General features: G+C 34.4%; 1 protein-coding gene across 2 annotated transcripts in view; it reads left to right on the forward strand.

The window, feature by feature from the left end:
- The window catches only part of LOC123525741 (uncharacterized), a 141,478-nt gene extending 114,976 nt beyond the window's left edge, over positions 1 to 26,502 (forward strand). The window contains exons 6-16 of one of the 2 annotated variants that reach the window (XM_053538634.1): positions 108 to 259; positions 732 to 886; positions 4,998 to 5,127; positions 5,667 to 5,771; positions 9,616 to 9,809; positions 10,725 to 12,463; positions 13,051 to 13,166; positions 13,935 to 14,038; positions 17,522 to 17,882; positions 19,102 to 19,268; positions 20,237 to 26,502. In XM_053538634.1, the coding sequence (XP_053394609.1) occupies positions 108 to 259; positions 732 to 886; positions 4,998 to 5,127; positions 5,667 to 5,771; positions 9,616 to 9,809; positions 10,725 to 12,463; positions 13,051 to 13,166; positions 13,935 to 14,038; positions 17,522 to 17,882; positions 19,102 to 19,268; positions 20,237 to 20,362 (3,349 nt within the window). In that variant the 3' untranslated portion in view covers positions 20,363 to 26,502. The remainder of the gene's footprint in view (positions 1 to 107; positions 260 to 731; positions 887 to 4,997; positions 5,128 to 5,666; positions 5,772 to 9,615; positions 9,810 to 10,724; positions 12,464 to 13,050; positions 13,167 to 13,934; positions 14,039 to 17,521; positions 17,883 to 19,101; positions 19,269 to 20,236) is intronic. The other variant, XM_053538635.1, reaches the window with a different exon arrangement.
- Positions 26,503 to 27,530: the final 1,028 nt, after the last annotated feature.

A 27,530-nucleotide genomic window follows, 5' to 3' on the forward strand; every position in this document is an offset into this window, starting at 1 on the left:
CTAACCTTTTTCTTTAAATTGCAATATTAACATCCTAGGCGATATAAATGTCTTCAGACAGATTATATTGAAAATTATTACATGATTTTTCTGTTCATTAATTTCAGAGGTATAATACTGTATGGCATGGTAATCGGTAAGCTGCCATTTTCTACACACTATACCGACCAGTATCGCCGACAGAAACTTCTTGTACAAATTCAGCAAGGAATTGCAGAAAATCATATAAAAGAACTCACACTTCATGGAATATCACAAGGTCTGCTTGGTTTCAGTTGATTTATTATTCAATTAAGGTATTGGATCCACAGTGACAGTCGGCAAATTACGCATTACGTCCGTAGAATGCTGAAATGCCAAACAAGAATATGCATTCGCACGGACATTTTCGAGTGTCGTTACGGGTCCAACTACCTTAAAGTATACAGTTTGCATATAAAGTTTTATTGAAAACTGTAATGCTTCTTTGCATGGCGTGTATGTCGTTTTTTTTTAAATGTCTTATATATAATAAGTTGACGGTTAATCAAACGAACAGTGTTACTTTAATTATTTCGTCTTTCAACTATTCCTCTTGGTAGAAACATACAACTTTTCTATATAAAATAAAAGGGGAGGAGAAATGTCTTTAAAGAATGTCATTTCAAAACTTAACTGAGCCCTCGTTTTTAAATGTATTGTGTATATCAGCCGGAATATGTTTAACAATTTATTTTGTTGTTTCTTTGCAGAACTCTTTGACCTGCTGAACAAGTTAATCGAACCTTCCGTCGAGTTACGTCTTCCATTGACAGATTGTGAGATCCATTCCTGGGTTACCAACAACAACAAACTTCCATTCACACCCTTCGTAGCACTGCCCAGAGACAAGGCTTCAAAATCACAGGTACAAGCATAAATTTAGCATGAAAGTGCATTAAACAACTAGACTATTGGCATATTGATACCGATAACGTTCAGAATTTTGAAAAACATTACACATGTTATAAAAATCAAACCTGAGAACACTTTGCTACTAATTTTCTAATTATGCCTCCCATCGAAGAAGAGAGGGGTATATTGTTTTGCTCATTGTCGGCCGGTCAGTCGGTAGACAAGTTGGATTCAGTTCATTTACTAGTGAAAGTTTGGTTTCACAATGATCGAGGGTCATAGGCTGATATCCTATGGTAAATAGATGGTATCTATTCCCATGGGTTCTGTAGGGCAAAGATCAAGGTCGCAGTGCCCTCTACACTGGAACACTTTTCTTCTATGATTTGGCTGTCAAGTCTTCATAGCACGTTTGCCTCTAGACAGCAAATGATTCTCGTTGTCTTTGAGGTCCTTTGGTCGAAGGTTGAAATCACAGCATACAAAATTACTTTCCCAGATGCTTCCAGTTGGATCGGCCATAGTGGGGGCATAACAGTTCTTGTTTATTGAGGTTGTGATAAGTTTCTTAGTTCAAGGGTTACGTAACTGCATTGTAAATAAACAGTTATGTGTTAACCCAAACGAGATACAGTTATGTGTTGACCATGATGAGATCTTCCAAGATATAAGTAGAATCAAAAGAGTCATCATGGCATTCTCTAATGAAAATCTGAAACTGCAATGTATATGGTTTATGTAGTATCAACAACGTCTGATTTGCCTTAACAGCTTTTCATGACGGTGTGCTCAAAGGAAGACCTGAAACGATATGATTTTTGCGTAACAATTCAGACTAAGTTAAGCATTTGAATTTACTTGATTGTTTGCTTTAACCAGAATCGTAACAAATTAATGTACATTTAAGGATCTAGATTGTGACACAGAAACCGAAGAGGTAAAGGGAAACAACTCCTTTTCTTCCGTCATCTTGATACTCTCCCTTCTCTGTCTTTACAAGTGGTCTAAATCTGTATTATTTTCTTCTTGTTTTTATTGTTCGTCCTTCCAGCTAGTTAAGAAATGAAAACGATTTATTTGCTGGCATGTCTGTATGGATAAAACCCTTTTGCCAATGCTTCGACATGGTTTTCTTGCACAATATCGCCGAGAACAAATGAAGGGAAACATTTGATTTTTTCAAAATTGCGGACAGTAATATACAAAAAATGTTAAGAACCAATGCTGTTGAATTTGCGACTGACCTCAGCATATCCCTGAAACTAACTCCAAAATCTATAAGATAAAGAGAGTAATAAAATGCATGATATTTTGTAAGGTGTCGCAAACGCGATATTTGGTGTCAAATGTTTCTATATTCAAATCACACTTAGTTACAGTATATAAAGTGTTTATGTTAGGAGCATGTGATTCCTCTGGTCCAAGGCATTGGTCATCTTTTAAATGTTGTAACTACATTTATCAGAAGAATGTTCTTCTCTTTTATATTGCACTTACTTTCCAAACACTAACTTAACTAAATTATTATGCAATTTGCAAATGTTATGTTGTAAAATCTGTCTCAAATTAGGTTTTGGACGACGAAGTTAACGAAAATTCAATGAATGCAAAAAATTCTACTAGAATGCAGTTAGTAAACACTAGATGTTTTAAAACAAACATAGACAAGGGTCCAGTAGAAATAGCTACTTTTCAAGAAAACAGCCTGCCAAAAACTCTACATCAATGTATGTTTCGATGTGTAAAAACTGAAATTTACTTAAAAAAGACAGAGTGACAAAGTAACTCAATTTCACATAAACTCTGTGGGGCATCGGCTTGGAACTATCCGGGAAAAGAATAAGACACGTATCACAGGTTTTTGCTTATTTTATTCAGTAACTATATGCCGTAAACAGAGACTGATAGTGATGTTTTTTAATCGCCAAGGGAAGCATTAATTCTTCATTTTAAATAAATAATTTTTGTATCTTTGTAAAGAGAAAAGAATGACGAACACTTCAATAGGATAATAAATATTGTGTGTTCGTTCTAATTAAAACAATATTTGTTCAAACCTTTTTCCTTCTTTGTTTCTATTGGAAAATATCAACCAGATAAAAATCGATATCGCACTGCCAGGTGATTTCAAGGGGGATAATTTTACCGATAAGACGACAAATTTTACCTAATTGTTGATCATGATTAAAACAGAAAACGAGGACATTTAACAGGTCACCCAACACGACAAAAATGAAAATGTTGCAGGCTCGATTTGAATGAGTCTGTTCGTGGACGGTAGTGGAGATGCATGCTACCGTCCACGCCCTCTACCCTCGGGTTGAGAAGACATATTGTGTTCGTACGGAGGTATACATTGAACTAACAATTATAAACAACAAAGTGCAATTCCATGAAAAGCGGCGTTTGGCCCCCAGTTAAAAAGATGGGATTGCCCTTAACGAAAAAATAGTAGGCAGAACTAAACAGACTGAAATTTAATTTGGAGATGGAGCTCTGAGGTTATGGGGTCTTGTTAAAAAAAGGTTGAAATGTAAATATGATTTATGCTTTATATAGTATACATTCATAGACCTATTACACATCTAAAACGTCTCATAAATCTTGATATATACAAAGTAATTTTACAGCATTGAATGCCAGATATCAGTGTTCCAAATCAAGTTATTTTTCATTTGGCTTTGAGAGATGCTTTACCCTTACATATATTAAGCATTATAGAATAAATTACTTTGTTGGAAAATGAAATACCCCAAGCGGCATTCTACAATTATATCGTTCATGAAACCTTGAGACAGATTTTATTATTTCGTAATATTGTGTAATATTTATTTTTCTAAAACAAAGTCTTTCTGTAAGACATGTTTGAGAATGAATGCTCTTAGCATGAACTGATACGACGTTCAGTTTTACTTATCGAAAGAGACGAAGACTGCAAATGTTTCAGCGCCCTGTAAATTTGTAGCAAAGCACTCACACACGGCTATCAATGTGCATATAGAATGCATGATTGTCTAATTCAAGAATGTTGATTGTATAAAGACGTCTAGAGAGCAGATGCCAATGAAACAAGTTCTTGGTGCGTTAGGTTAGATTGCAAACATTACTGCACCACTTCGTTCAAGAAAGTTTGTTTATACATAAATTATGAAATGCTTAATACTTTCTATTATGTGAACGATGTTTATTTTTTATTTTCACATGAGTCCTAGTCTGTTTTTTAATTACCTTAGATGGGTTTTTAAGTTCTTGTAAGATTTAAGTAGAAACACTCATTTCAATATTAAATCAGAAATTCATTTCGTCTCTTAAAGCTGAAGTAACATATGAATACATTGCAAAGAGGAACAATGTTACTAGATGGTACAAGGTACAAATAATACGCCTTGAGATGTTTCAAAATGTATTGTTGAAATGTAAAAAATGGTTATGCCACATACTGGCAGAATACACTCTACAAATATCGAAATACATATACAAAGCATCAAAGCCAAATTCGGAGTCATCGCATAATGTTGTTATTGTCAAGATAAACGTTAAGTTGCATTTCATTTTTTGATATTATTGAGACAAACTGATTATTTTTGCGGAAGCTACCCTAAATGCCATTTTACATTTCTACCCATATAGTTAACTCCAGTTTGTTTGTGATTTGTAGAAATAATAGATGGCAATCTTACCAGAAAAAGTAGAATAAGTACGAGTAACGTCTCGACATATTCATGCAACGTTGTAAAACTGATATTGTATGCATTGATAATGTACACAGAAATTCCGAAATATAGACTACGGTAAGGCAATAGAAGAGGCAAAGAAAGACATGTAGAATAGTACATACCTATCTACTGAGGAGCATGAAGAAAGTTAAAGACATATGTCATGGAAAAACTTACTCGTATCATTATACAGTCGGCAGAAACCTTTCAACATAACAGAAATTCAGGAAACACATGTTTAAAGAATCGGTTGCCTCATCCCAGGTTGGGGAATGGGACACTTTTTTAAGCAAACACCTTTCTTAGATCAGATGGTTAGGGTGAGGGTTTAGATAATTATCAGACGATAGGTAAATCGTTTGGGTACAAAACAACATTAAATTGTGTAAACATGATTGTAATTTACAGGTTATTGACGAGTTGGCCGCTCTTCTTGAAACTCCACGTGAACAAGTAGAAGATACTGTGCATGAAAATAAATGTGACGACTACTCAGCCATGTTTAACATGCTTCTGGACATTAAGCGAATGGACAAGGGTAAGACAAGTATTTTATTGACATATTATACTGAAATTACATGGATTATAAGGAACAGTAAACGCTGGATAAAGTCACCAACAGCGAAGAATGAATTTCATATTTGATATGGCAAATGTTACATAGATTCGATACTTTACCTATTTTTGACACTATTGAGCTGAATAAATACTCATGTCTCTCCCCGCTTCAGGAATATTTAGTTCATTTCATGAAGGAACGCCTTTTAAACAGACATTTAATTTTTTGAAAGTGCTTAAAACAGATCAACTCATCGAACAAAGTCGTCAAACCACAGTTTAGCTTCTATTTGAAATGATGTTGAAAGATTTTCCACACTATTCTAAACATAATGAATTGTATGAATTGTATTTTTATGATAACACAAAAAGTACGTGAAGATGACCTGTACTGTGTTTATGATATAAATAAAACTATTTACAATAATCACTGTCTGTCAAGTTTTGTGATAACAGTTACCTTTAGCAAGACTGTACGCATTATTTAATATTTATATTCAATGTAATTGTTATTTTCAGGGCTTTTTGACACCGATTTTACGCAGAAACAAGAAGCGAAGAAAGAGAAGCATAGAAGAAAACATCACAGACAGGCAACGAAGAAAGACACAAAAGCAAAACATGGTAAGTATTTGCACCCGACACACTGATTAAGCTACTCTATTGCATTGAATCGAAAGAGTCGTAAACACCACTTTGACTAATACATTTTCATTTCGAATCTTTTAGCATAGAATTTTGTTGTAAATATCATATTAAATTCTATAAGTTTTATTTTATTTGGCTGCGCTAATTTCTGTACTCAGTTAACAAGACGCGAATGTAGTGTATGGACCGTTAATGAAATCTGTTATGTTTCCCTCAGAAAATTATGTTGCCCGTATGTATCATTTTGCCCGCATATCTTGCACAGGAGCATTTCTTAGCAACACAATTCTGCATTATAACTATGCGCTAGGACTAAACATGCCTTTAATTTCACATCACATGGATATAATTTGAGAACCGAACTTGCTATGTTTACTTAGAAATGCACATATCTAGAAACAGTAGATCCATTCATGCAGTTGTTAGTGACTGACATTCTATATCATTTAGCTTTTTTAAAAAACTATGCCACAATGCAATAAAAAAGATTGCACACTACGTGAACACCAGAATAAACAGTATGTTTGACCGTCTTCATTGCCCATGCACTTAATTGCAAAGCAAGTGCCTTGTATGTATAGTTGAAACTCGATATCTTAAATTCCAACTGATCAAGCATTTTACTTCGAGATAAGCGAAATTCGACCTTTTGTGTAAATGTTTTTGGGACGGAACTTGAAAATGTCTTCGAGAAAGCCGGAATTTTGACACAAGCGAGTTCGAGATATCGATTTTTCAACTGTAAATTATTTTGACAATTGCACCACTAATAACTAGTCGCCTTCCTTTAAGCAATCTATTCTGTTTAAACCAGTTACATTTCTGCAAATATATAAAGTTACAATATACAGCATGACCTCTACAGGTTGTTACATCTGTATAACATAGCCTAGGGTGGAAGACAAAACGAAGCCGCGTTAAATTTGTTTTAGGTCTATATACGGCAGTTTATATTTCCCTGTAAATGTTGTAAACGCTGTGTCCAAACATCATTATCCGTTGATGCTGATTATTTGTGCTTTTGCAACGTTTCGTAAGAAATGACGGTCATTTGGCTTGAAAACAATTAATACTAGTTTTTCGTAGATGTCATTCAGTTCAAATGCAAAGAATGTTTATATTATTTTACTTGTATTTTTCTAAAACAGCGGCAGTAACTTTGCATGTAATCTTTGGAGCATTTTTCAGACAGCAGCACTCGGATATGTGTATATATATATATTATATTCTATATATCGGTCTTATATTGCGATATTGCGTTCCTAAACCAGCATAATCTATTTTCTTATTCGTATACCAAGTTGTGCTTTTGTGTTCCTTGAAAGTTAAAAAGTAAAAACAATATGACGTCATGATTGCTGTATTTGACTGTTTGATTTGCAGCCATAAATGTTAGGAGCGTGATTGCCAATCACGTGACAAAAGAACAAAATAACGACTCGTATATAGAGAGCCCGGAGATAATACATGCTCCATTTAATGTTTGGGAGGAATTGGTGAAAGGTATACCATTTGAAAAGGCGTGTGCATGAGAAAATCCTGTAGTATAGTAAAATTATTGGAAGTAACATGCGATGTTTTAACCTTCGAATATTAAGATTCCATATTTTGGTATAGATGTTGACTCGTTCATCCTGTGTTGCAACTAAAAGAAATGTTAAATCATCGCTGAATCACATTGCTGTAAAAGAAAAGATCACCTTTAAATATGCTCGCTTTGTTTCTTGATATGCATTTGCGGCGAAACAACTACCTTTGATATGTCCATTTATTCACCTTATCATAAAACACGTCACTTTCTGAATAATTTCCGCTTTAAATGCCATATTTGCAATAGTTTGCTATTTTTGTAACAAAAGTATATCTAATACTAAGTATTTTAATTTATGAACTAGCACGTTTCAGTCAGCCCCTAAGTCTTAATGAGATATTCAAGTATTTCTGTATGTACTGCTGCATGAACTTATTACTACATCCCCGTAATACTTCGAAATGAGTTAAACACAACCATTTCCTGAGAGCGATCACAACACAACGAGACAACGTAAATAAATGAAATGTTCTATGTCTACAAAAGAGATAAAATACAAAGGTGTTTATCATCGCTTTGTAAAAATTTAACTACAGTTGATATGCCATTCAAGCCAGATAAAAATATTTGTTTTCTGATGGTCTTAATTAAAACGAACCTTCAACTTCTTGTCGTTGATAGGGTTAGCCAAGATGTTAATTTATTGCAAGAATCATTACTGTAAATGTCCATTTCTTTAAATTTTAAACAGTTGAAATATCAACAGTGTTCTATTCTAGATTTTTTATCTATGTATACAAATTTCTCATTTGGTAAGCCGTGTTCCTAACTAATTTGCACCTGAAAAAATGATATTTTATGCTATCTCTGCATTCATAATTTGTATAAATTGATTCTGTTTGCCTAGTGTAGACTTTTAGGACACAGTGTGACGTCATACATCGTTGTGTCGTTCAAGTTAATTCATTAGGCACCATGACATCGTTGTGTCGTTCAAGTTTTTTCATAAGGCGCCATGACATCGTTGTGTCGTTCAAGGTAATTCATTAGGCGGCATGGGAATCAATCTAAAGACAGTCTCTGAGCGGCAGATGCACTATTTTCCTATTTGGTATTAAAATTGCAACACAGAGGCCGAAGATGAATTTCTAATCAAAATCAATTTATTTTTAGGACATCCAAATATTTCGTAATATACATCAGTGTAAAGGAGATGATACTTAACGAATAAATTCAATTTTTATATATCTTAACGTATGAAATACTGAAATTTCAAATAAAATAATGAAAACAAATAGATTTTACTGTTCACAATTCACTGACGATGCATCAAATACCTTCTAATAGTGATTGAACAGTGTATACATTATGGAGTATGGACCTTCATCGTTTGTCATACATTTACAACTTGGCCCATCCTAGCAGGGGCGTAAAGTTGTATATCCGTTATAATTCCAAACATTTTTTGGACTGGTCTAACTACGATATTAAAGTTCAGTATATTTTTACAAAAAAAAAGATGATAAATGCATTGTGTCTTGTTGTGTTGTTTTTGCCCTTAGAAAGTGGTTCTCGGGCGCAATTAATTTCCAGATATTACGGGGGTATATCAATAAGTTATCGCAGCAGTATACAGATGCCGTTCACTGGTTGAAAGTAACTAGAAAGCATAGAAAAAAAAATTTTACGAATGAGGGACTTGAAAAAAAAGACAGTTCTTCGTAACTCTTTCATTCAAAACGATATGGACATAAGAGATATAAAGGAGGTAACAAAGTGTTTATGACCTATAAGGGTTTTAAGGGCGGTAACAATGTGCTCATGACCTCTAAGCAGATCATCTGTATGTTTTAAATAGTCAGAAAGATCGGCTTCGTTAATCTCTTGCAAAAAAGTTTTCTTATTCACGAATGATATTGAATTGTGAAATGTTTTGCGCTTTGTTTGTACACACACTGTGTGCCAATTGCACAAACCCTTCTGATAGAAGTAAAAGCACTATAGGTGATGCACGGATCTTTGGACACATAGTCAGTAGTATTGTGCGACCACTTTTGTAGTTTTTACATCGTGATAATATTTGAAATGTGAGTTTTTGTACTGAAAAAAAGAAGAAAAAAAATCAAACAAACTTTAAATCATTATTAGTAATTGATATATTTATAAATAAACATATTCTGTTGTTGTTATTAACATTATTTCAGGCAATATATAATATTTGTCATGTTTTAGTATAGTTCTTTTTAAACAGAATGTTAAAGCATAACACATGGCTATATGTTGTTGCAGCAACACCAGCTATTTTGTGTCCTGATATTGAGATACCGTCAGACACTGAAGAGAACAAAGTCCCACCATCCCACAACAGTACAAGCTTTGACTTAATGGCGCTTTGTAGCGCACCTACGTGGCTTGGTGGAGATCGACGGAAAACAAGGCGCAGGAAATCGCCGATGCCAACCAGTCCATTACCTCCGGCTACGGTTAGTTAAATTTGTCAAATAACTAGTATTCATTAATATCGTAATTGCTTTCTTTTTTTGTTTTGTTTTTTAAATATAAAAAAACCCCGCAAAATTCTGTTTTGCTGTGCCAGTCTCAAACTGCGAGGTACAGTTGTGAAATTATAATTTAACTTGATTCTCATTTGGATCCTTTGGCAGCGCAATTTACAATCAGGCTAAATAATAGCAGTCTCGATTGGACTGAATCTGTTCATAAGAGGTTATGAAATCTGCAAATACCACTCACTTCTCTAGCACCGGCTTTTGCAGTACGTTCTTTCACAGATATATTGAACAAACCATTAAGGACCGAAAAATAACAGCACTTGAGTACAGCATATGTCTATTAGTTCCAGTCAATTGAATTCCATCAAGTGGGCCTTCTATCTAGCTAATACCATGATTGACGACGGTCACATACAGTTGTATTTTGATAAACCACTAGTAACTACTAGTAGATGTTGTGTTGTGTAAACTGCAGTGGTGGTTATTGACTCGGTAATACTGGGCACAATATGTAACTGAAATATTCATATACATCTACAATTTCTGATTCGTGCAGTGTTTGGTTCCATAACCTGAAACTGAACGAAAAGTCATTGTATGGTAAAACGTAATAAACTGTAAAATGTGTAAATAGTTTACAAATAACTAACATATTACATCAAGAGAAATGTAAATATTTAAATGTCTCTAATGAAAAAGTGATAAAAGTGATTTTGTCTCATTTATATAATATGCGCTATGTCATTATTTACTGATAGTACCCTTGATGTTAACTATTAATTACACTGGACAAATACAGCCAGAGGTTTGACCTTTTTTTCAATCTTCCTTTGAGTGAAGTTGAGCGACATCACAATTAATGTGTTTGCTTTTGATTTTAATTTCAAGGAATCAGCAAAAAATGAGTTGGACCCAGGAGCATCAGCTGCGGTGAGTCAAGACCCACAGGGCCTTCTCTCGCCCACTCAAGCATCTACTCAGGTAGCTCAGCTGCTTCGAAGAAACTCATCTCGCCGAAAAGGAAGGAGATCGACGCATTCGGCAGATCCACCGAGTAGAACTGGGAGTATCCGTCGCTCCCGACGGCATCGCAACCCCGAAACTCCCGGCTCTAATCCGCATAGTCCACATAGTCCAAATAATCCCAACAATCCGGAAATAAAGATTGATACGCCAAAACAAAGTCCTGTTTCTGCGATGAAAAGGCCGTCAAATTTGAAAGGTTTGAAAGAGTGTTATTCAAATGATAATCATAAAGGCTTAACAAGAAAATCCACTCTTGGACCAAACACGTCATATTCTCGACGCTTTAGGCGGACAAGATTTGGTAGTGATAAAACTGATGAAAGTATGCAGTCAGACAGTTCTAACCCTTGCTCAACGACTAATTTACACGATGATTATAGTGATGGTTCTCAAGATGAACTTTCACGTCATGGGTCTAAGACCTCTCTGGGTTCAGTGGAAAATCGAGATTCCACTGTAGAATCTAGAATAGCCCATGCAGATATCCGCTCAATTGTACGACCAAAACAAATAGTACTGAGAAGTAAGGTAAATGGCCAAGTAAAAAGGGATAATCCATGTAGTTTACATGTTCCAAACGTAGAAGATGCGTCCTGTAGGAGTATGTCAGCTTCCCCTGAGATCATCATCGAATCTATGCAACCGAACTCCTTTGCAAACCTCTCTGATGATGAGAAATTAGAACGTCGAATGAGTTGTGAAATTCCAAAAACAGATAGTGAAAAACGAGTGGAACGGGAATTAACAGATTCGTTACATGTTAACCTACATAATTCTGAATCCATGCACAGTTCAACGGAGTGTTTAGGGGCTGCTAGTTTAAAACCTGAGCATTATAGTGATTATCAAGGAGCAGGGTTACATGACGATACTCAAGATACTTGTAGATTAGAATTTTATGCAAATGATCACGAATTGAGCAACTCTGTGAATAGGAATATTTTAAATGATACAGTAGATCATTTTGAAACTTTGCATGAACCAACACATCTAGTGGCAGACTTGTATTCAAAAAGGGAGAAGATTTCACTGGATGACAAGATACTGATGCAAGACGATATTTGTTACGTTGACAGTAGTGACCATAATTCTTCACAGGAGAACCTGATACTGGATAAAAGACGTGTTAAGGGGAGTATGAATTCAGATATTGAAAGCATCTCCGCACCTATACTGTTATCTCCTCGGGAATTAGGTTTAGGTCTAACACCTAGTGAAAGTCCTGGGGATTCTTTAATTGGACCCGGGGCGAGTTCTGTCTTGTCATCTCGGCACGGCAGCACACCCTCAGTGCGCTTTGTTATGCCTAGCACACCCATTCGCCAAATGTTTCATACTCCAATCGCACGCATTGAAAGTTTTCATAGTGATGATTTTGAAATTTATACCTCAGATATTGATGCTTTAGTGACCTCACCAACTACACCATCGCCGTCATCTAATTCTACGCAAACTCCAACAGTTCCGTGTTTTCAGTATATTCATGGAAAGAAGAAACACTTTCTGAGAAAAAGTGCAAAACATCAACAGAAATCATCAAAGGGTAGTAAAAAGTTTCAAAAAGATGGAATTATATCATTTATTCCGGAAAAGAACGGAAGGTAAGTGTGCGGAAATAGTTACAGTGTTTTTTTGTTGCCTCCAATTATAGTTTCAGATCAAACATTGCGATTCCTGGAGGTATGTAAGGCATGAACGGGTATCTACATAGAAGCGACGATTCTAAAGAGCATATTATGTGTTCTCTGACACGTAATTTTTAATTTATAGATATGTTTAGTATAATCAATCTTAATTAACTTTTATTGAAGACCAGTCAAGCAGTCAACAGAAAAAGATATTTCATGTTTAGATTGTACCCATAATTTCACTAAGAAAAAATTTCTGGTGTTATTCAACAATAAACAAAGAAGAACTGGAATACAGCTATTATCAACTGTTCACGCAGATGTTCCCTAACTTTCTTTCCGTAGACTGACTTAGTACAATGCACTTTGTCTGTTTCAGAATAGGAGATATATTTGATATTGCTTTCACTTAATTTTGAAATGACATCAGAAGAACATGAAATACATTTTATCTTTAGCATTGTCACTCAAATGAGCCATTACAAAATTATTGTAGTTAGGGCTTTCTCGAATACATCTATTAAGATATATTTTGCAATCTATATGCCATATGGTTTCAGAGATGACTTTCGAGGGCGTGAAACGTTAGTTAGCTCTAGTTCTGAATGCGGAAGTGACGGACAAGTGCCTGAAGTCGTAAATGCCAGCAAGGCAAAGATTTTCCCCATGGAAAACAGTGAGTAATTATACACTTGCTTTATCGATCAAAACATTAAAACATTAAATGTCCGTAAATTGTAAATGCCAGAAAGGCAAATATTTTCCCAATGGAAAACAATGAGTGATATACTGTAAGTCTTGCTTTATCAACCAAAATATTAAATGTCCATGAAGCTGCAGATGCCAGCAAGGCAAATATTTTCCCGATGGAAAAAGTGAGCGGTTACACACATACTTTATCAATCAAAACATTAAATGTCCACGAAGTTGTAAATGCCAGCAAAGTGGAATATGCCAGCAAAGCAAAGATTTTTTCCAATGGCAAACTGTGAGTGATTATAGTATTGCTTTATCGATCAAAACATTAAATGTCCCGAAATTGTAAATACCAGCAAAGCAAATATTTTCCCAATGGAAAACACTGAGAGATAATACACAAGGCAAATGTACATATGAAAGCTTATAGGTTTAAGAATTCAAGGACGATTATGATTTGTACAGGGTACTGACATCGGCATTTACTTAACTATTATATTTCTTTGCCCTTCTTGTGTAAGTCAAATACATGGGCAAACGTATAGAGTATATTGTACAAGGCATGTTCATGGTATTTAAAACATTCATTTCTTTGTTGTTAAGGCGAAGAATTTTGAACATAAAGTAATCAACATCATCACCTTTTATTAAAACATTTAATGTTACCAAATATTTTTTTTTCTCAATAAAACTGTATCAAAATGTATTACTTAATAAAAATAATAATTCGATTTATGGAATATCGCAGGTGATGAACAAATTGATGGCAAATCATGCAAACCGCCAATGAACGACAAGGCTAAACTGATCTCGGAGGTTAATGTCGATCAAAACAGTTCCAAAAAGCACCAGGTAAGTAGTTGAGGTTCTTTAGGTTTTCCTAAGTAGTTGTATTTGCCTTCCAGCTAACCTAATTATATACCGTAGATACAAGTATAGATTTTTATTTGTAATGCACTGTTTTGTTGTTCAGTCAAACTTGTACTAAACAGTCAGTCAAGCCAAGGGAGTGACGCAATCTAGTTGCTTGGGACAGGTGGTTGCTAAAGATCAGTTTAAATTAAAACAAAAAGTCAATTTGGGAAGTTAGATGGCTGACTGCTTAAGACAAATGGCTACGTCATACAGGTGCCTGCTACGACAGGTTCAATCGTATAGTTTTGACATTTCTCGAACGCTTGATATAATTGTTTATATAATATAAAAGAAAACTTAAGAATATCACAACGTTAAATGTAGGTTTAAATGATATATCTTCAACAGAACAAGTTTTATTGACTATATGGAATCTGATGACGTCGTAAATATATTTGGAATTGGTAAAACAAAGTTCTGCAGGTTTTTCAACCAAACAAGTAACATGTGCTTCTAATAATTCATTAATGACGGTTAAATGACCGGCATTTGTCAATTTTAACAGAATAATACCTTTTTTCAAAATATTGTTTACAGTTTTAAAAGAATAGAGTTTTCAGAATTATGTATTTATGGCCTTCGTTGTTGTTGCAGCTGTAATACAATCGAGAAATGTGTGAGGCTACGATGCTCCCTTTAACTCCGTCTCATATATTTATGTAGTCATCGCCCGTGTTGCAATGAAGAAACCCTTAAAGAATGTATTACTAAACAAAAGAAGTGCGTTTCAATAACGGTGTTCTAATTAATCTAGTATTGCAAAAGTATTTGCCACCTTTTAGATTGAATATCATCTTAACCGTGTCTTAAATATTATTCAATAATAGTTTAGGCAAATGTTTCGCTAAGGGTGTCTTGTTTGGTGCATTTTATAATTGAATTGGTGAAGTCTTCTTTATACGTTTTCACATATTGAATATAAGATTTTGTTTAAGTATCACCATTTTAGTCTGTTCAAACTGCACTTGTATACTATTATTGAAACTCATCTCTAATGTATGTCCCTGTAAGCCGTATATTCAGGCGGTGTTCAGTCCCGTTGGAACCGTCTTTGACATTCAATGGAACCCCTCTAATCCGAAACCGAGATCCTTTATAAGGAATGAAACCTCCAAAATTGAATATTGCCTAAGTTTCTTCTGTTGAAAAATGACCCATTTAAAGTGATTTTTTCCATTTTGTCACGAGTATGTCAGGTTTAGGGGGTTTCCATATTGTCCTTCGTATTGAAGATACATATTTTGTTGACGTCCACATTATTTAGAAACATCAAGTGTTTTTGAACATAAATCACGTGTTTTTCACTATCCTTGAAGTGGCGTTTTATTTATTATTATGTTTGTGCACTAGTTCCGCAACCACCTTCGAGTTTAATACATGAATACCTCGGCAATACAGGTAAATTGTAATATTTTAATGGACTATCCGTGATAAAATTGCAAATAAATATGACGTGAATTGTCCAATTCGAGTGGCGTTTCTTATTAACACGTTCTTAAAGGAATGATAACAAGCTTGAAACAAATGAAGAGATTTGCTTGCATCAGGATAGTACACATCAGGGTCCGATGCAATAAAGATACTTATTTCACTGAATTTGAAAGCTATATATGTTAACTGTAGTTACAATGATAAGTCGGTTGTTTGGAGCTTCTACAATTTAAGTAAGAAACACCACTTGAAAACGATCACGTTCTTCCATTTGATATTTCAAGTCAAAGTAAAGTGGTATATGTTGATCTGTCACATTATTATACTGTGCCCCTGTATAGTCTAGAGCATCTTATGGTGTGGAGCTCCTCTCTAAATAATTTCGTCATCTTTTCATCTTTGGAATGGGGATATTAATGTATTTTTTGCATATTCGTTATTTTCTAGTATATTAGTTATGAAATGCTTACATAAAATGCAAGGTTTATGATGAACAGTGCTTACAAGAAAATCTTAAGACGGCGTTTTATATATTCATGCTTTTTTCAGTCAAGCCTTAAAGCTGCGCTCAGGGTATAACTAGCAGGCGATGGTAAATGCAGTTAAACTGAAATACCAAGATGAAAAATGTTGTTTTCGTACTTTATTTGCATGTACTTCTTTCTCCCAAGGAAACATTTTGGCAAAGTTATACTACGGATAAATTGGATATGCGCTACTTACATTTTATATAATTGAGCCGTGCAATGAGAAAACCAACATAGTGGCTTTGCGACCAGCATGGATCCAGACCAGCCTGCGCATCCGCGCAGTCTGGTCAGGATCCATGCTGTTCGCTAACAGTTTCTCAAATTGTAATAGGCTTTGAAAGCGAACAGCATGGATTCTGACCAGACTGCGCGGATGCGCAGGCTGGTCTAGATCCATGCTGGTCGCAAAGCCACTATGTTGGTTTTCTCATGGTGCGGCTCATATATGTTTTACGTATTCTTCTTTCTTATGAAAGGGACAGCCACACAAAAAGAATTTCATCAATATTTCGTTTACAGAAAATTGCTATACAATTTTGTAAAACTTTTTTATCCGAAATCTTATTTCCGGATACTGGTACACTTTCGGAATCTAGGACAAACATGTTCTTATTCAGGTGCACGCGACGATTTTCTTATGACCGGAAGAACTCGCTTTTGTCGCTGTCAGTTTGGTGGCTATTACGTTTGTTTTTTGTTTATTCGACAGTATCTTACAATAAATTATTCATGACAAAGACTTTGAAATGTTTTAAAATATGCACTTTGTTTCGTTTTATTCATTATCCTTCCTTATCATTGCACGCTTTATCACTACGGCTTTGCAATTGATTGTTGTTAAAATTGCACCGCTTTGACTTAGTAAACACACATCAATATTGTAAGTATCAGACAAAGGCCTTAACCAGTGTTCTGGTTCAAAAACATTATGTACATTTCAGTTTTTGATTCTTGCATTAGTTTTTTTTCTCACGTGCTTTATCTGCAAAACTTATTTTCTACCTCCGATGCATGCATTATTTTGCATACGACTCCCTTTTTGTTTCAGAAAATGCATGCAGATAAGCTAAAGCCTAGCTATACAGGGTGCAAACGAGAACAAAAGTCCATTAAAACGTTATTCAGAGATTGCTTTTATTACCTTTATTATGCTTTTTGAAGGCATGGGTGTTGGGTGTATTGCATAACCATACCACAATATAAATACCATAGCATTCTTCAGTTTGCTTACAACACAGTTAACATAATAATGCTTATAAGCAAATATATCATGTAGTATGCAATTCTAGCACATTTTAACCGTTTTAAATATATTTTACATATAGCTTCGCTATTACTTTCGCACATTCCGCTTTAAAGTGCATATTTAACACATTTCAAAGTTATTCTTAAATGAGTATCAACGTTTGCACTGATATCCGAGTCATATGATTAAATTAATAGTTATTATACATTTCAGAATTCTACATGTAAATCATTTCCATGGAAACAGGCCCAAGAAACGGCAGAAACGAAGCAGTCAATATGGAGAAGAGGTTTTGTTCATTTGCTAAAGAAAAAGAAGCTCACCAGCTTTGGATCTGGAAACAATAACAATAACGCCGATAGTCCATCACGATATCGTGTGGCAAACCATAGTACTTCCAACAGTAGCTCGACTAATGTAGTGAATACTGTCATCAATACGCGGAACGGTCATGCTAGAGGAACATACAGAGCCGTTCCGCCAAATACATTGGACATTCCTGCAACAAGTGTTGAAATCAAATGGTCCCCTGCAAAGGTTGTACAAAACAACATTAAAGCTGGCGTAGAATCCGGTGTGTATAAATATCTTTGAATCTAACATTTTGTTTTATTGATCGTTTTAATTAGACTCACATCTTGTTTCATTTTAAGATATAACCCATTAGAGTGGCACAAATATTCGTAATACTTCGATATTTCGATTTATTCTCGTTTTATCTACTTCATCTGTCTATAATTTATCTATATACAGTTGTAACAATTCTTTCTTTCGTCCCGTTCTGTTGTGTGATATTAGTTAATTACAGACACAATGCAGTTACTTCTCAATGTATAGTTTTAAAAATGGGTTCCTCGATTGTTCTTATGAAACAAAGTATGTATTGTATGTCTTTGAAGACATTGATGTTGCTGTTTTTTTGTACAGAGAGTAAACATATGCTTGTTTTATTCAGTAGCCTGGTTTAGTTTGCAGTGCTCCACACAGGCTCCTCTAGTTTCCTGTCGCATTTTGCTTAACTAGATGCAAGCTTAGTGTTTGTAAAACATAAGTTTAAGTTTCTCAGGCCGTTTTCTTTAAAAAAAAAAATATATGCAGCGGAAGTCATCCTCGATACATGTAAGTCTAAAATGAGAAAATAGACGGGAAGAGTAATCGCCCCTGAAAATGCATATGGCGGCCTGTCGCCAAAGTACTGATAGTCTTGGTGAGGATATTCATCGGTCTTTCTTCTTTTGCTCAATTGTGGCCCACATTTACGTCAAGCACCATCATTTTCAACAGATTTCATTGCAGTTTGCAGCAGTCATCCTCCATTATCTATATCTGCAGAATTTAAATGATTTACAGGAATAATTTGATCTTAACTCTTCAAATGCGAATAGAAAAGAGAAAAAATGATGTCATTTCTTTGTTCTGTTTTTCAAATTGTAAAAAAAAATTACAGCAAGTAGATCTCAACGAATGATTCCTTACCTGAATGTTTTACCAAGTTCCCAATTCGTTTCAACTCCTAAAGTATACCTTTTTATGACCAGGACATTATTTCAATGAACTGTTTTTCATTCTAAAAGAAACCAAATGCTTCTTTTCAAATTTGAATTTTATAGATTGATGTCTGATTGGTAGACTTTCGCTGACTTTGAAGCTATGACATTTGTCTATTAGACTCTTTCACGCGTTTATACTACATCTGTATTACTAGACAGGTCAGTGGAACATACTAATTTGTCTATAGGCCTGAGAAACTTATTCGTTTAGCTTTATATTCATCCCTCACCATACTGTTGTAGGCACTGGTGATATTGGTTGTACCCAAACACCAAGCCCAAGCCCATCTAAACCAAAAGTGTTCGATTTCACCATAGTCTCATCTGAGCCTTCCAAGCACAAACATTGTCTTCTCAGTTGGAAAGCGTGTACAGAGTGTACCTTTAGTGAAGACCCCTCATCTAACGAGGTACAGAATTATATCCAATTCAGACTGTTTTTTCTTTTTTTTTTTTTGTATTTGGCAACGACTTCTGTTGAAGGAATTCTCATCATCTCAGCGACAGAATGTAATATTCGTCACAAGTTTCTGTTTTTCCTAAATTTGTTTAATACTTGCAATGCATATTCAGCTACGTTCAAAAGGCTTTTGTTGCTACTGCACGAAACACTACAGCTTTTTAACAGTTATTTCATCATTTGCTATTGCCTTTTGACACACGAAAATTGAAGCTTCGAAAGATTTAAACTAGATTCATATAGTTGTAAACTAATCATTGATACCCATTTTTGCATTAAAAATTTACATTATATCACATTCACTGCATGTGAAATCAGCCAATGTAGTGTGCTATATGCCATATACCATATGCCTTTGCCAAGCTGATGTATATTATACACTTCTCTTTTTTAGTGATAACAGTTCTCGCCTTCAGAAGAAAATTCTAATGTTCTTATTTAAATATTACATTTGAAAACCTTTATTCTGCACAATTCTTTTGCTTTTGCAACTATCAATATTATAAATTATTAAATGCTAACAGTCCATCGCCCTTCTAAATGTTACAGGATGTTTCATTAGCATTCCTCTAGCTTAGGCTAATGACCAATGTCTTTGTCTGCATGTGTTTATATAAAACTTATTTCAGAAGTAGTTTACATGGTAAAAACAGATACATTAGATCCCATGTCTCTCTCCTTGTCAGTACTAGCTTTCAAAACAAGATGCACATCTGTATTTGTAAAAAACAAACGAAGTATTTAACACAATTTAGAATTATTGAACTCGCATTGGCTTAAAGTGAGCACAAAACTTTCGTTTGCCCATTATGTTCAAAATGTAGTCTATTGTGAACAATGTTTGGTTTCCCGATTTCTATTCGATTGAATGTTGCTTAATTCGAAGCAGTTTGCTAATCATGTGGTCTTCTTTTGCAGGGAAGTGAAGACAGTGAATGTGGTAACCATGACAACCAAATTCCTGAGTCTACAAAGAGTAACACTATTGTTATGACAACCTTAAGGGCGGCCCCAGCATCACCTTGCAATGTTCATCAATCATGATAGTCAGCTAACTGCATCCAATAATCAGTGTGTTTGGTAAACATGCTGCTTAATCGGGGAAAACCATTTGTTCTCACGTAAAAGTTGTCCATAAAATTGTTACAGAAAACCACCACGCACGACTTATATATAATTCGATATAAGGAAACTTACATGGTTTCAATTTAATAAGCATATGAAGAGCTCACTTTTATGAAAAATTGAGAGAAAAAAACAGGCTGCTTTTACTTACTAAACACAGTTACAACGATGGAATTGTATTAAAGGTTCCTACCAATATTGAGCAACTTCTTATTAATAAGTTAGCCCTATGTAAAAATACAAAATGCTGCGTGTATATAAGATATAATATTAAAAGTGATGGTTACTTTAATGTAATCTGCAGTTGGCAGTCACGTGAATTTTGATTTCGCACACAACTATTACAGTTATATTTTGAATAAATAGTAGTTTCGTAACAAACATGCAGGACAATAAAAATGATACCGATTATTAGACATTTAGAGCTCCGTGTATAAAACGGTCGTTGGTGTCTTCTTCAAAAAATAACAAAATCACGTGACTACCCATAGTGCAATTGTCGGCGTTATTGTTATTGTGATCGGGTTTACTTCAATGCCAAAGTCTTTCAGGTGGTTGTTTTGTTTGGTCTACACGCTTTAGGGGATATGACTTAAATTTTCCCACTATATTTAACATAGTAGAAAGCATTTTAATAGACCATTGTTAACTCACTCGTTTCTGTTTGTGTTATGTTTTGTTGACATCATATAAATGCAATATGTCTATCTTTCAACGAGAAGTGTCCCACTGTGTGAGTTCCGAGTTTCATGTCTTGCCGAACCAGTTTTGGTCTGTTTAAATTATTATTAGCAGCAATTTCTGTCCCAGTCGGACAGTTTGTTATTTTTTCTGTTATTCTGGTAAAAACGAAATAACATGAATTATATCTAATTTTAAGCAGCTAGGTTTGCTAGCGTCATTATAGTCGGGAAGGTCGTGCATAATAGCACTGTTGCTTTGAGGCTGGACTTATTGTCGCCATGTTGACTAACCGCTGTGAGTTGACCGCTATTGTTCCTATTTGAATTTCTTAACAGCTATAGTCACCAGATAACTGACAACTTCCAATTTAAATCCATTTTCGGATACCCCGAATTTGCACGGGAACCTCGCTCTTTCTATCTATTTTCATTGCAAAGCCGGATTCAGTCTACTTTCATTGGTTGACAAAACTGCGAGAGAACTAAATGTATCTTGCAATTTAAACTATAATAGGCAAATTCTGGATATTTTAAAGAAGCATTTAAATTGAAAGTTGCGTGTTATTTTGACTATATCTGTTAAGAAATTAGAATAGGGAAAGTATCGGTCAAGTCACTGCGTGCTGTCAACACGGCGGCTATAAGTCCAGCCGCAGAGTACCTGTGCATAATAATAAGACGAACATAATTCAGAATATACATTTTATGCAATTATAAGTGTACATACTGGACTTCAGTTTACCAAAGATATTTATTTGTGTTTACTTAAGTGTTTACTTAAGAATTTTCAGTTTGGTATATATTGGGGTTTACCTCCAGTAGTAAGTCCACATTGCTCATCCATCAACAATTTCTATTGGTCGTTTATACAAAATATTTGTTTTATGTTTATAGATATGTAATGACCAATTTACACAAAGTGTACATATTTATGTTAATTTGGCCAGTCATTTACATATTTCTTTCGAAGTTGTTAATGATGCTCCAAAAGACAATGCATGCAGACAAGCAGCAAACTTGTCTATGCTTTCATTTCTTCTTCAGTGTCACCTTCTAAATCAAAACAGATGTCAAGGTGTATACTGTATATTTATCAGAGGTCGAGTATTTTGCTAATTTCCCTAGACAATACAACTTATAAACATTATATGGGACCTGTTTTTATTATTTCTGAGCTCTGTGAAGATTTCACTGGGATTCCTTATCCAAAATAAGGTGACATAAATATTTCCCAGTAATGCTTAATCACTTTGCAAATACTTACGAATGCAAGCAAACACACGTTTGCCAAATTTGTTGATTTATTAATTAAAATGTTATTAATACATTATTATGTATTTTGATGCGAAATCTTCGTGCAATTTCTGTATAGATTATAGCTCATATTGTTATTTCAGCTTTCAATGAAAGTTTGTGATATATAAAAATGTATAAATTGGTCATCCCGGTAGGGAGTAGTCACGTGTTGATTGTAAGAAAACGAGTGTTTTTGTTCTGTTTATTTTCCCTTCCGTTTTTCAGTTATCTTTTTGATGTTTGAATATTTAATGGCAGTCTTACATTTAATTGATGGTTACATCACAAGTCTTCACTACATTAAACTTGTGTAGTTTTAGCTGTTTTGAACAAATATATATACATGTATTTCTATATTTTTTAGGAATAGAGGTACTAACCAAACATGTTGTATTTTGGTCTCTTTCCTGCTTCAAGAATCTACTTATTACAAAGTTTGAACTATCGGTAAAAAAAAATATGTCATAGTGCATTTCGTTTAAATTGTTTTAGACTGATTTCATAAAAACCTGCAAAAATAGTCCAATTCAAAAGTATAAAAATAGTGGATGTAAACTGGACCGCAGATACGTTTTCCGGATAGGATATATCGGACCGCAGATACGTATTCCGGATAGGATATATGATCAAACTCAAAATGGATATATATTAAACATGCGCTAAGGTTTAAATTTGCATGTTTTTATTTCGTCGTATTACTTTAAACGTAATACTTATCAGGGACCTCTTAAATTGAGTTTCAGTCTGCACAATAGATTGGCCTTCATTTGAGTAGCAACTCATTTTCGAGGTTTAGATTCTTGATCAAGAGAGTTTCTGTATAAGTTCTATGTTTCAAAATGTTTTTCTAGTACAAAAGGTTATAAAATATTTCAGACGTTAATAATGTAAATCATTTTGTTTTGTTATGTGTGAAACCAGAAAGTCTTTAAACTTTTCCACCAGTTGGTATCATTTCCATGGTCGTTGATTTGTAGAGAAGATAAGAATAAACAGAAAAAAATATTTCTGCTGTTTTTAGAACCTAACATTTAGTTTAAATCCACAGATGCTTATTGAACAGGCTCAGTTAAACCACGTCTGCTATTTTCTTTCTTTTTTGCTTACATGCATTCTGTGCTTTCTAAGGATCTTGTTATTGATTTGATTAACTGTCAAAACTGCAGTCTTTAAGTGCCGTGTGAAGGCTATAAAAAGTTCCCCCTTATTTGACTTAATGACGCTTTTCTTTCTGGTTCTTTGGGATCACAGAGTTCACTGACATTGAAAATAACTGTATAAAAGAGTTCCGCTAAAACCTGTGTTAGGGGACGAACGTTTCAATACCTCTCACGACAAACTCAAAGAAGCCGAAGAAATAATGATGTCATTTTTCTTGGTTACGTTCAATGCTCCCATAGGATAGTCTTCTAAATTCCATTTACAGTAACCAGTTGCCTTTGCTTTTAATATAACTTTTCTCGAAAGATGTGTAGAGTAAAGGTCAAAACCGATATGTTTCAATCATTCTTCACAGAAACAAATGATGACAAAACGTCTATTATTCTCATGCTTCGATTGTCCATATCCCGAACACTATTTTGGGGTAGGTCAAAACCAGATAAATATTCGTTGCCGAGTCTGCTCTGTAGTCGACCTCTAGGCCGGTACGTACTTACGAAAGGTATACATGTATAGTGCAGTTCAGCATAGAAGTTTACATCCAATCAAAATATATGTTTAAGTTATACTTTGATTCTAGAATAGAAAGGGAAATGATACTTATAAATCTGATTCTTCAAAATGTCCCTTTTCACCTTTTTTCTTCTATTTACAATGTGTATCTAAGGAGGTTATTCACGTTTGTGTGCCTGTTTCCAGTGAAAGAATATTTTCCTCAGCTGTATATATTTATCTTCACCTTCACATCTGCGATCACTTAGATATTAATAAGGCACCTTTGTAAAAAGTCAATTTACCCCCCCCCCCCATTTTAATGTTAATCATGTTATCAATGAATTTGTTATAAAGTGATTACCAGTTAATGAATTAGGCTCTTAAAAACACGTATTTTAATGAGTTACAATCAGTGGAAACATACGTCTAAATGTTCCATTTTCCAAGATAAGTTACTTTTGGACAGACTGTTTCCTTGTTATGAATTTAAGAAAAGTATTCTTGAAATTTTTAACCGTACAAAGTGGTGAAGTGGAATATTTTTACAAAGGTGTCCTCATCCTAGAACCTTGTTTTCATGAATTCATCATCATTTTCACAATTTGATAATCTTGTAGAATATGAAATGATATAGAAACAAATTTAAGTATTATAGGCCCCTACACTTTGTCTTGCGACTTTGAGTTACATTCAAATGTGCAAATGACATTCTGTTTCTTGTTCTGTAAGACAGAAGAAGCTCAGAGAACTTTGTGTGATCTTTATTTCTTACGACAAAGATAAAATGCCAGTGAACGCAAATGTCAAGTTCGTTAAAATGAGATATTACCTACGCTGTTGGCGCTGTTCATTTTTTATCCGCTCCACCTCTTCTGAAATATAGGCCCGTTTTAATAAGCGTGCACGTGTCTCCACCTCTTCTGAAATATAGGTCCGTTTTAATAAGTGTGCATGTGTCTCTACCTCTCTGAAATATATGTCGTTTTAATAAGTATGTACACGTGAAAACTGTGCAAAAGTCACTGCCAGCCTTTACAATCAATTTGGTAAAAAAGAACAAGAATGTAATCAAATACTTAAATTATTGTTTGCTGATACGGACACATTGTTGTGTGAGATGAAATAATTATTATTTTATGAAATAAAAGCTTCAAATACCACAAATTAATTAGTCTTCGGTTGCTAAATAGCCGAGTGTAACTCTGAAAATTTCTTATTTGATCCATTTACCTGGTCTCCTATTTCAGTATTAATAAAACCAAAAAACATTTATGTTTTAATGGCTAAAATTCTTGAAAACATTTTTATCATTTATACACTAGGGCAGTAAAATGTATACAGCTTCATATTGCACTTGCAATTAGATAGGCATGGAAAACTGTTGTCTTTCTTGAAATACATAAGTTAAGTTATAACATTTGAAATAGAGGCTTTGCAAAGAGAAATTCGGTCGGGTTAATGAATATAAATGTTTTGTTTTATCTCCTGTTGTGAGAGAAATAATCAACATAGAAGGTGTTACTAGTACAAAAAAAAAACAACACAGTATGTTGTATGTTATTTTATATCACATTCATGGTTTTCAGCCAATTTTTTTTGTATTTCAAAGCAAAACTGTTTCATATAATTTCATCGAGATGCATTAAGGTGGCAAAGACTACTGCAACATCTGCACGTGTATAAAATTATTAAAACACACCGGTATACATCGCGTTATTGTATGAATCTAAAACGGAAAAAATGGAACAGAATAATTCTAATATTTATATATTATTAGCGTTAAACATGTTCGATAAGCATTTATGCAAATCATTTTCACGTGTTAGATAACAACAAACATCCGGGTGTATGTTTTGCGTTGGATGTGTTTGATTCACATTTTGTGGAAATTTTGGTTTAGAAAATTAAGTTCAAATTGATAGGGACTGGGTCCAAAGAATAAAGCAATATGTTTACTTCTGATTAAGAATCGATAGTAATACGTTTTTGGCAAGCTAGTTTTTACGTTTCGCTGAAGGATATACATAAACAAATAATGTACTGCTAGAAACTATGGACCAGTATTTATTAAAAGAAATTGTTTTACGCTTTTTTAAAAAAAATTGACATGACTGAATATACTTTCCTATGTGCGTTGGTGGGAGTTTTTATTTTTCATCATCATACACAATACGCTAAGTTTGCATATAAAATACATGTAAATTTGTTTCTTATATCTTTGCCAGTAATTCCCGACATAGTTTCATATTTTACATTGCTATTTGTTATTTCTTATTGATGAGGGTTGCTATATAAACGTGTATTTCTCTCTATTTTTCTCACTCAATTGAATGCAATCTCGAAAACAGATGTTCGAATTCTATATTATGGGAGTTACCTATGTATATTGACGATATTTACAACAATTAAAATCATGTCACCTCAAATAAACTTTGTTTTTCTTGTTTTTTATTCTGAAAGTACGGAATAAGATAGGAACTAGTTCTACGTTTTACAAAGGTTTAGTAGCATAAAACCAGTGCTGGCTGAACTGCACCACGAGACAATAAACAACCACCCGAGGTCCATTTCGTCAAAAACTTTCTGAAAACACAACAAAGATGGCCATATTAAATGCTTCAGTGAAGCCTTTAACCCTTACCCTGCTAAATTTCTATAATGAACTTGTCCATCTTCCAATTTCGACAGTACCATTAACCGTTAAAAGGCGAACAGTGAGACCATGATCAGACTGCACGAATGTCCAGGCTGATTTTGGTCTGCACTGGCAAAGGCAGAATCGCTTGCTGCTAGCAGGCTAAGGGTTAAACTATACAGTGGTGTTACCTGAACACTGCCTAGTTACTTGAAGTATATGATAGAGTTATATGAGCCGCATCATGGAACTCGCTTACCTCAACGCAGATACGGTCAAATTATGTATGACAAAAGTTAATGAGCTCTGCATTATATAAAATGTGCAAAACACCGGAACCTGAATGTACGTTACATCATTGTTAAGAGAATAAAATACCTTTCCATAGGGCATATTTTACTTAAAAGATACCTTTGGTATTTCTATTGTATTTACACACAAGACACTATAGTACACATCTCTTCAGATTAAGGGTAAAGAATCTTAAGCTATCGACAGCGCAACACTCAAAATTTCAGAAAAAATATATGAAACTGTGTTTAGGTGAAGAATAAGGGAAAGAAAATGTATATATTTATAAGTCAGGAGTAAATCAGAGTAGCAGCAGTATAAGAACTGGCAAGATATTTTTGTATTAATGCCAAGAGACGATGTTGCGTAACAGACTTGCGTGCAACTGGCAAATGAAAAATCGTTGTAACATAACCTCCCTGATATATTTATATGCAAATATGAACTTCGTGAACAGTGGCGTCGCGGCTGGAGCTCCTATATTTCTGCGGAGCCGGTAGATTTTCATGTCGATCTAGGCTATAAT

The sequence above is a fragment of the Mercenaria mercenaria genome, chromosome 3 (assembly GCF_021730395.1).
Source record: "Mercenaria mercenaria strain notata chromosome 3, MADL_Memer_1, whole genome shotgun sequence".
NCBI classification, from domain to species: domain Eukaryota; kingdom Metazoa; phylum Mollusca; class Bivalvia; order Venerida; family Veneridae; genus Mercenaria; species Mercenaria mercenaria.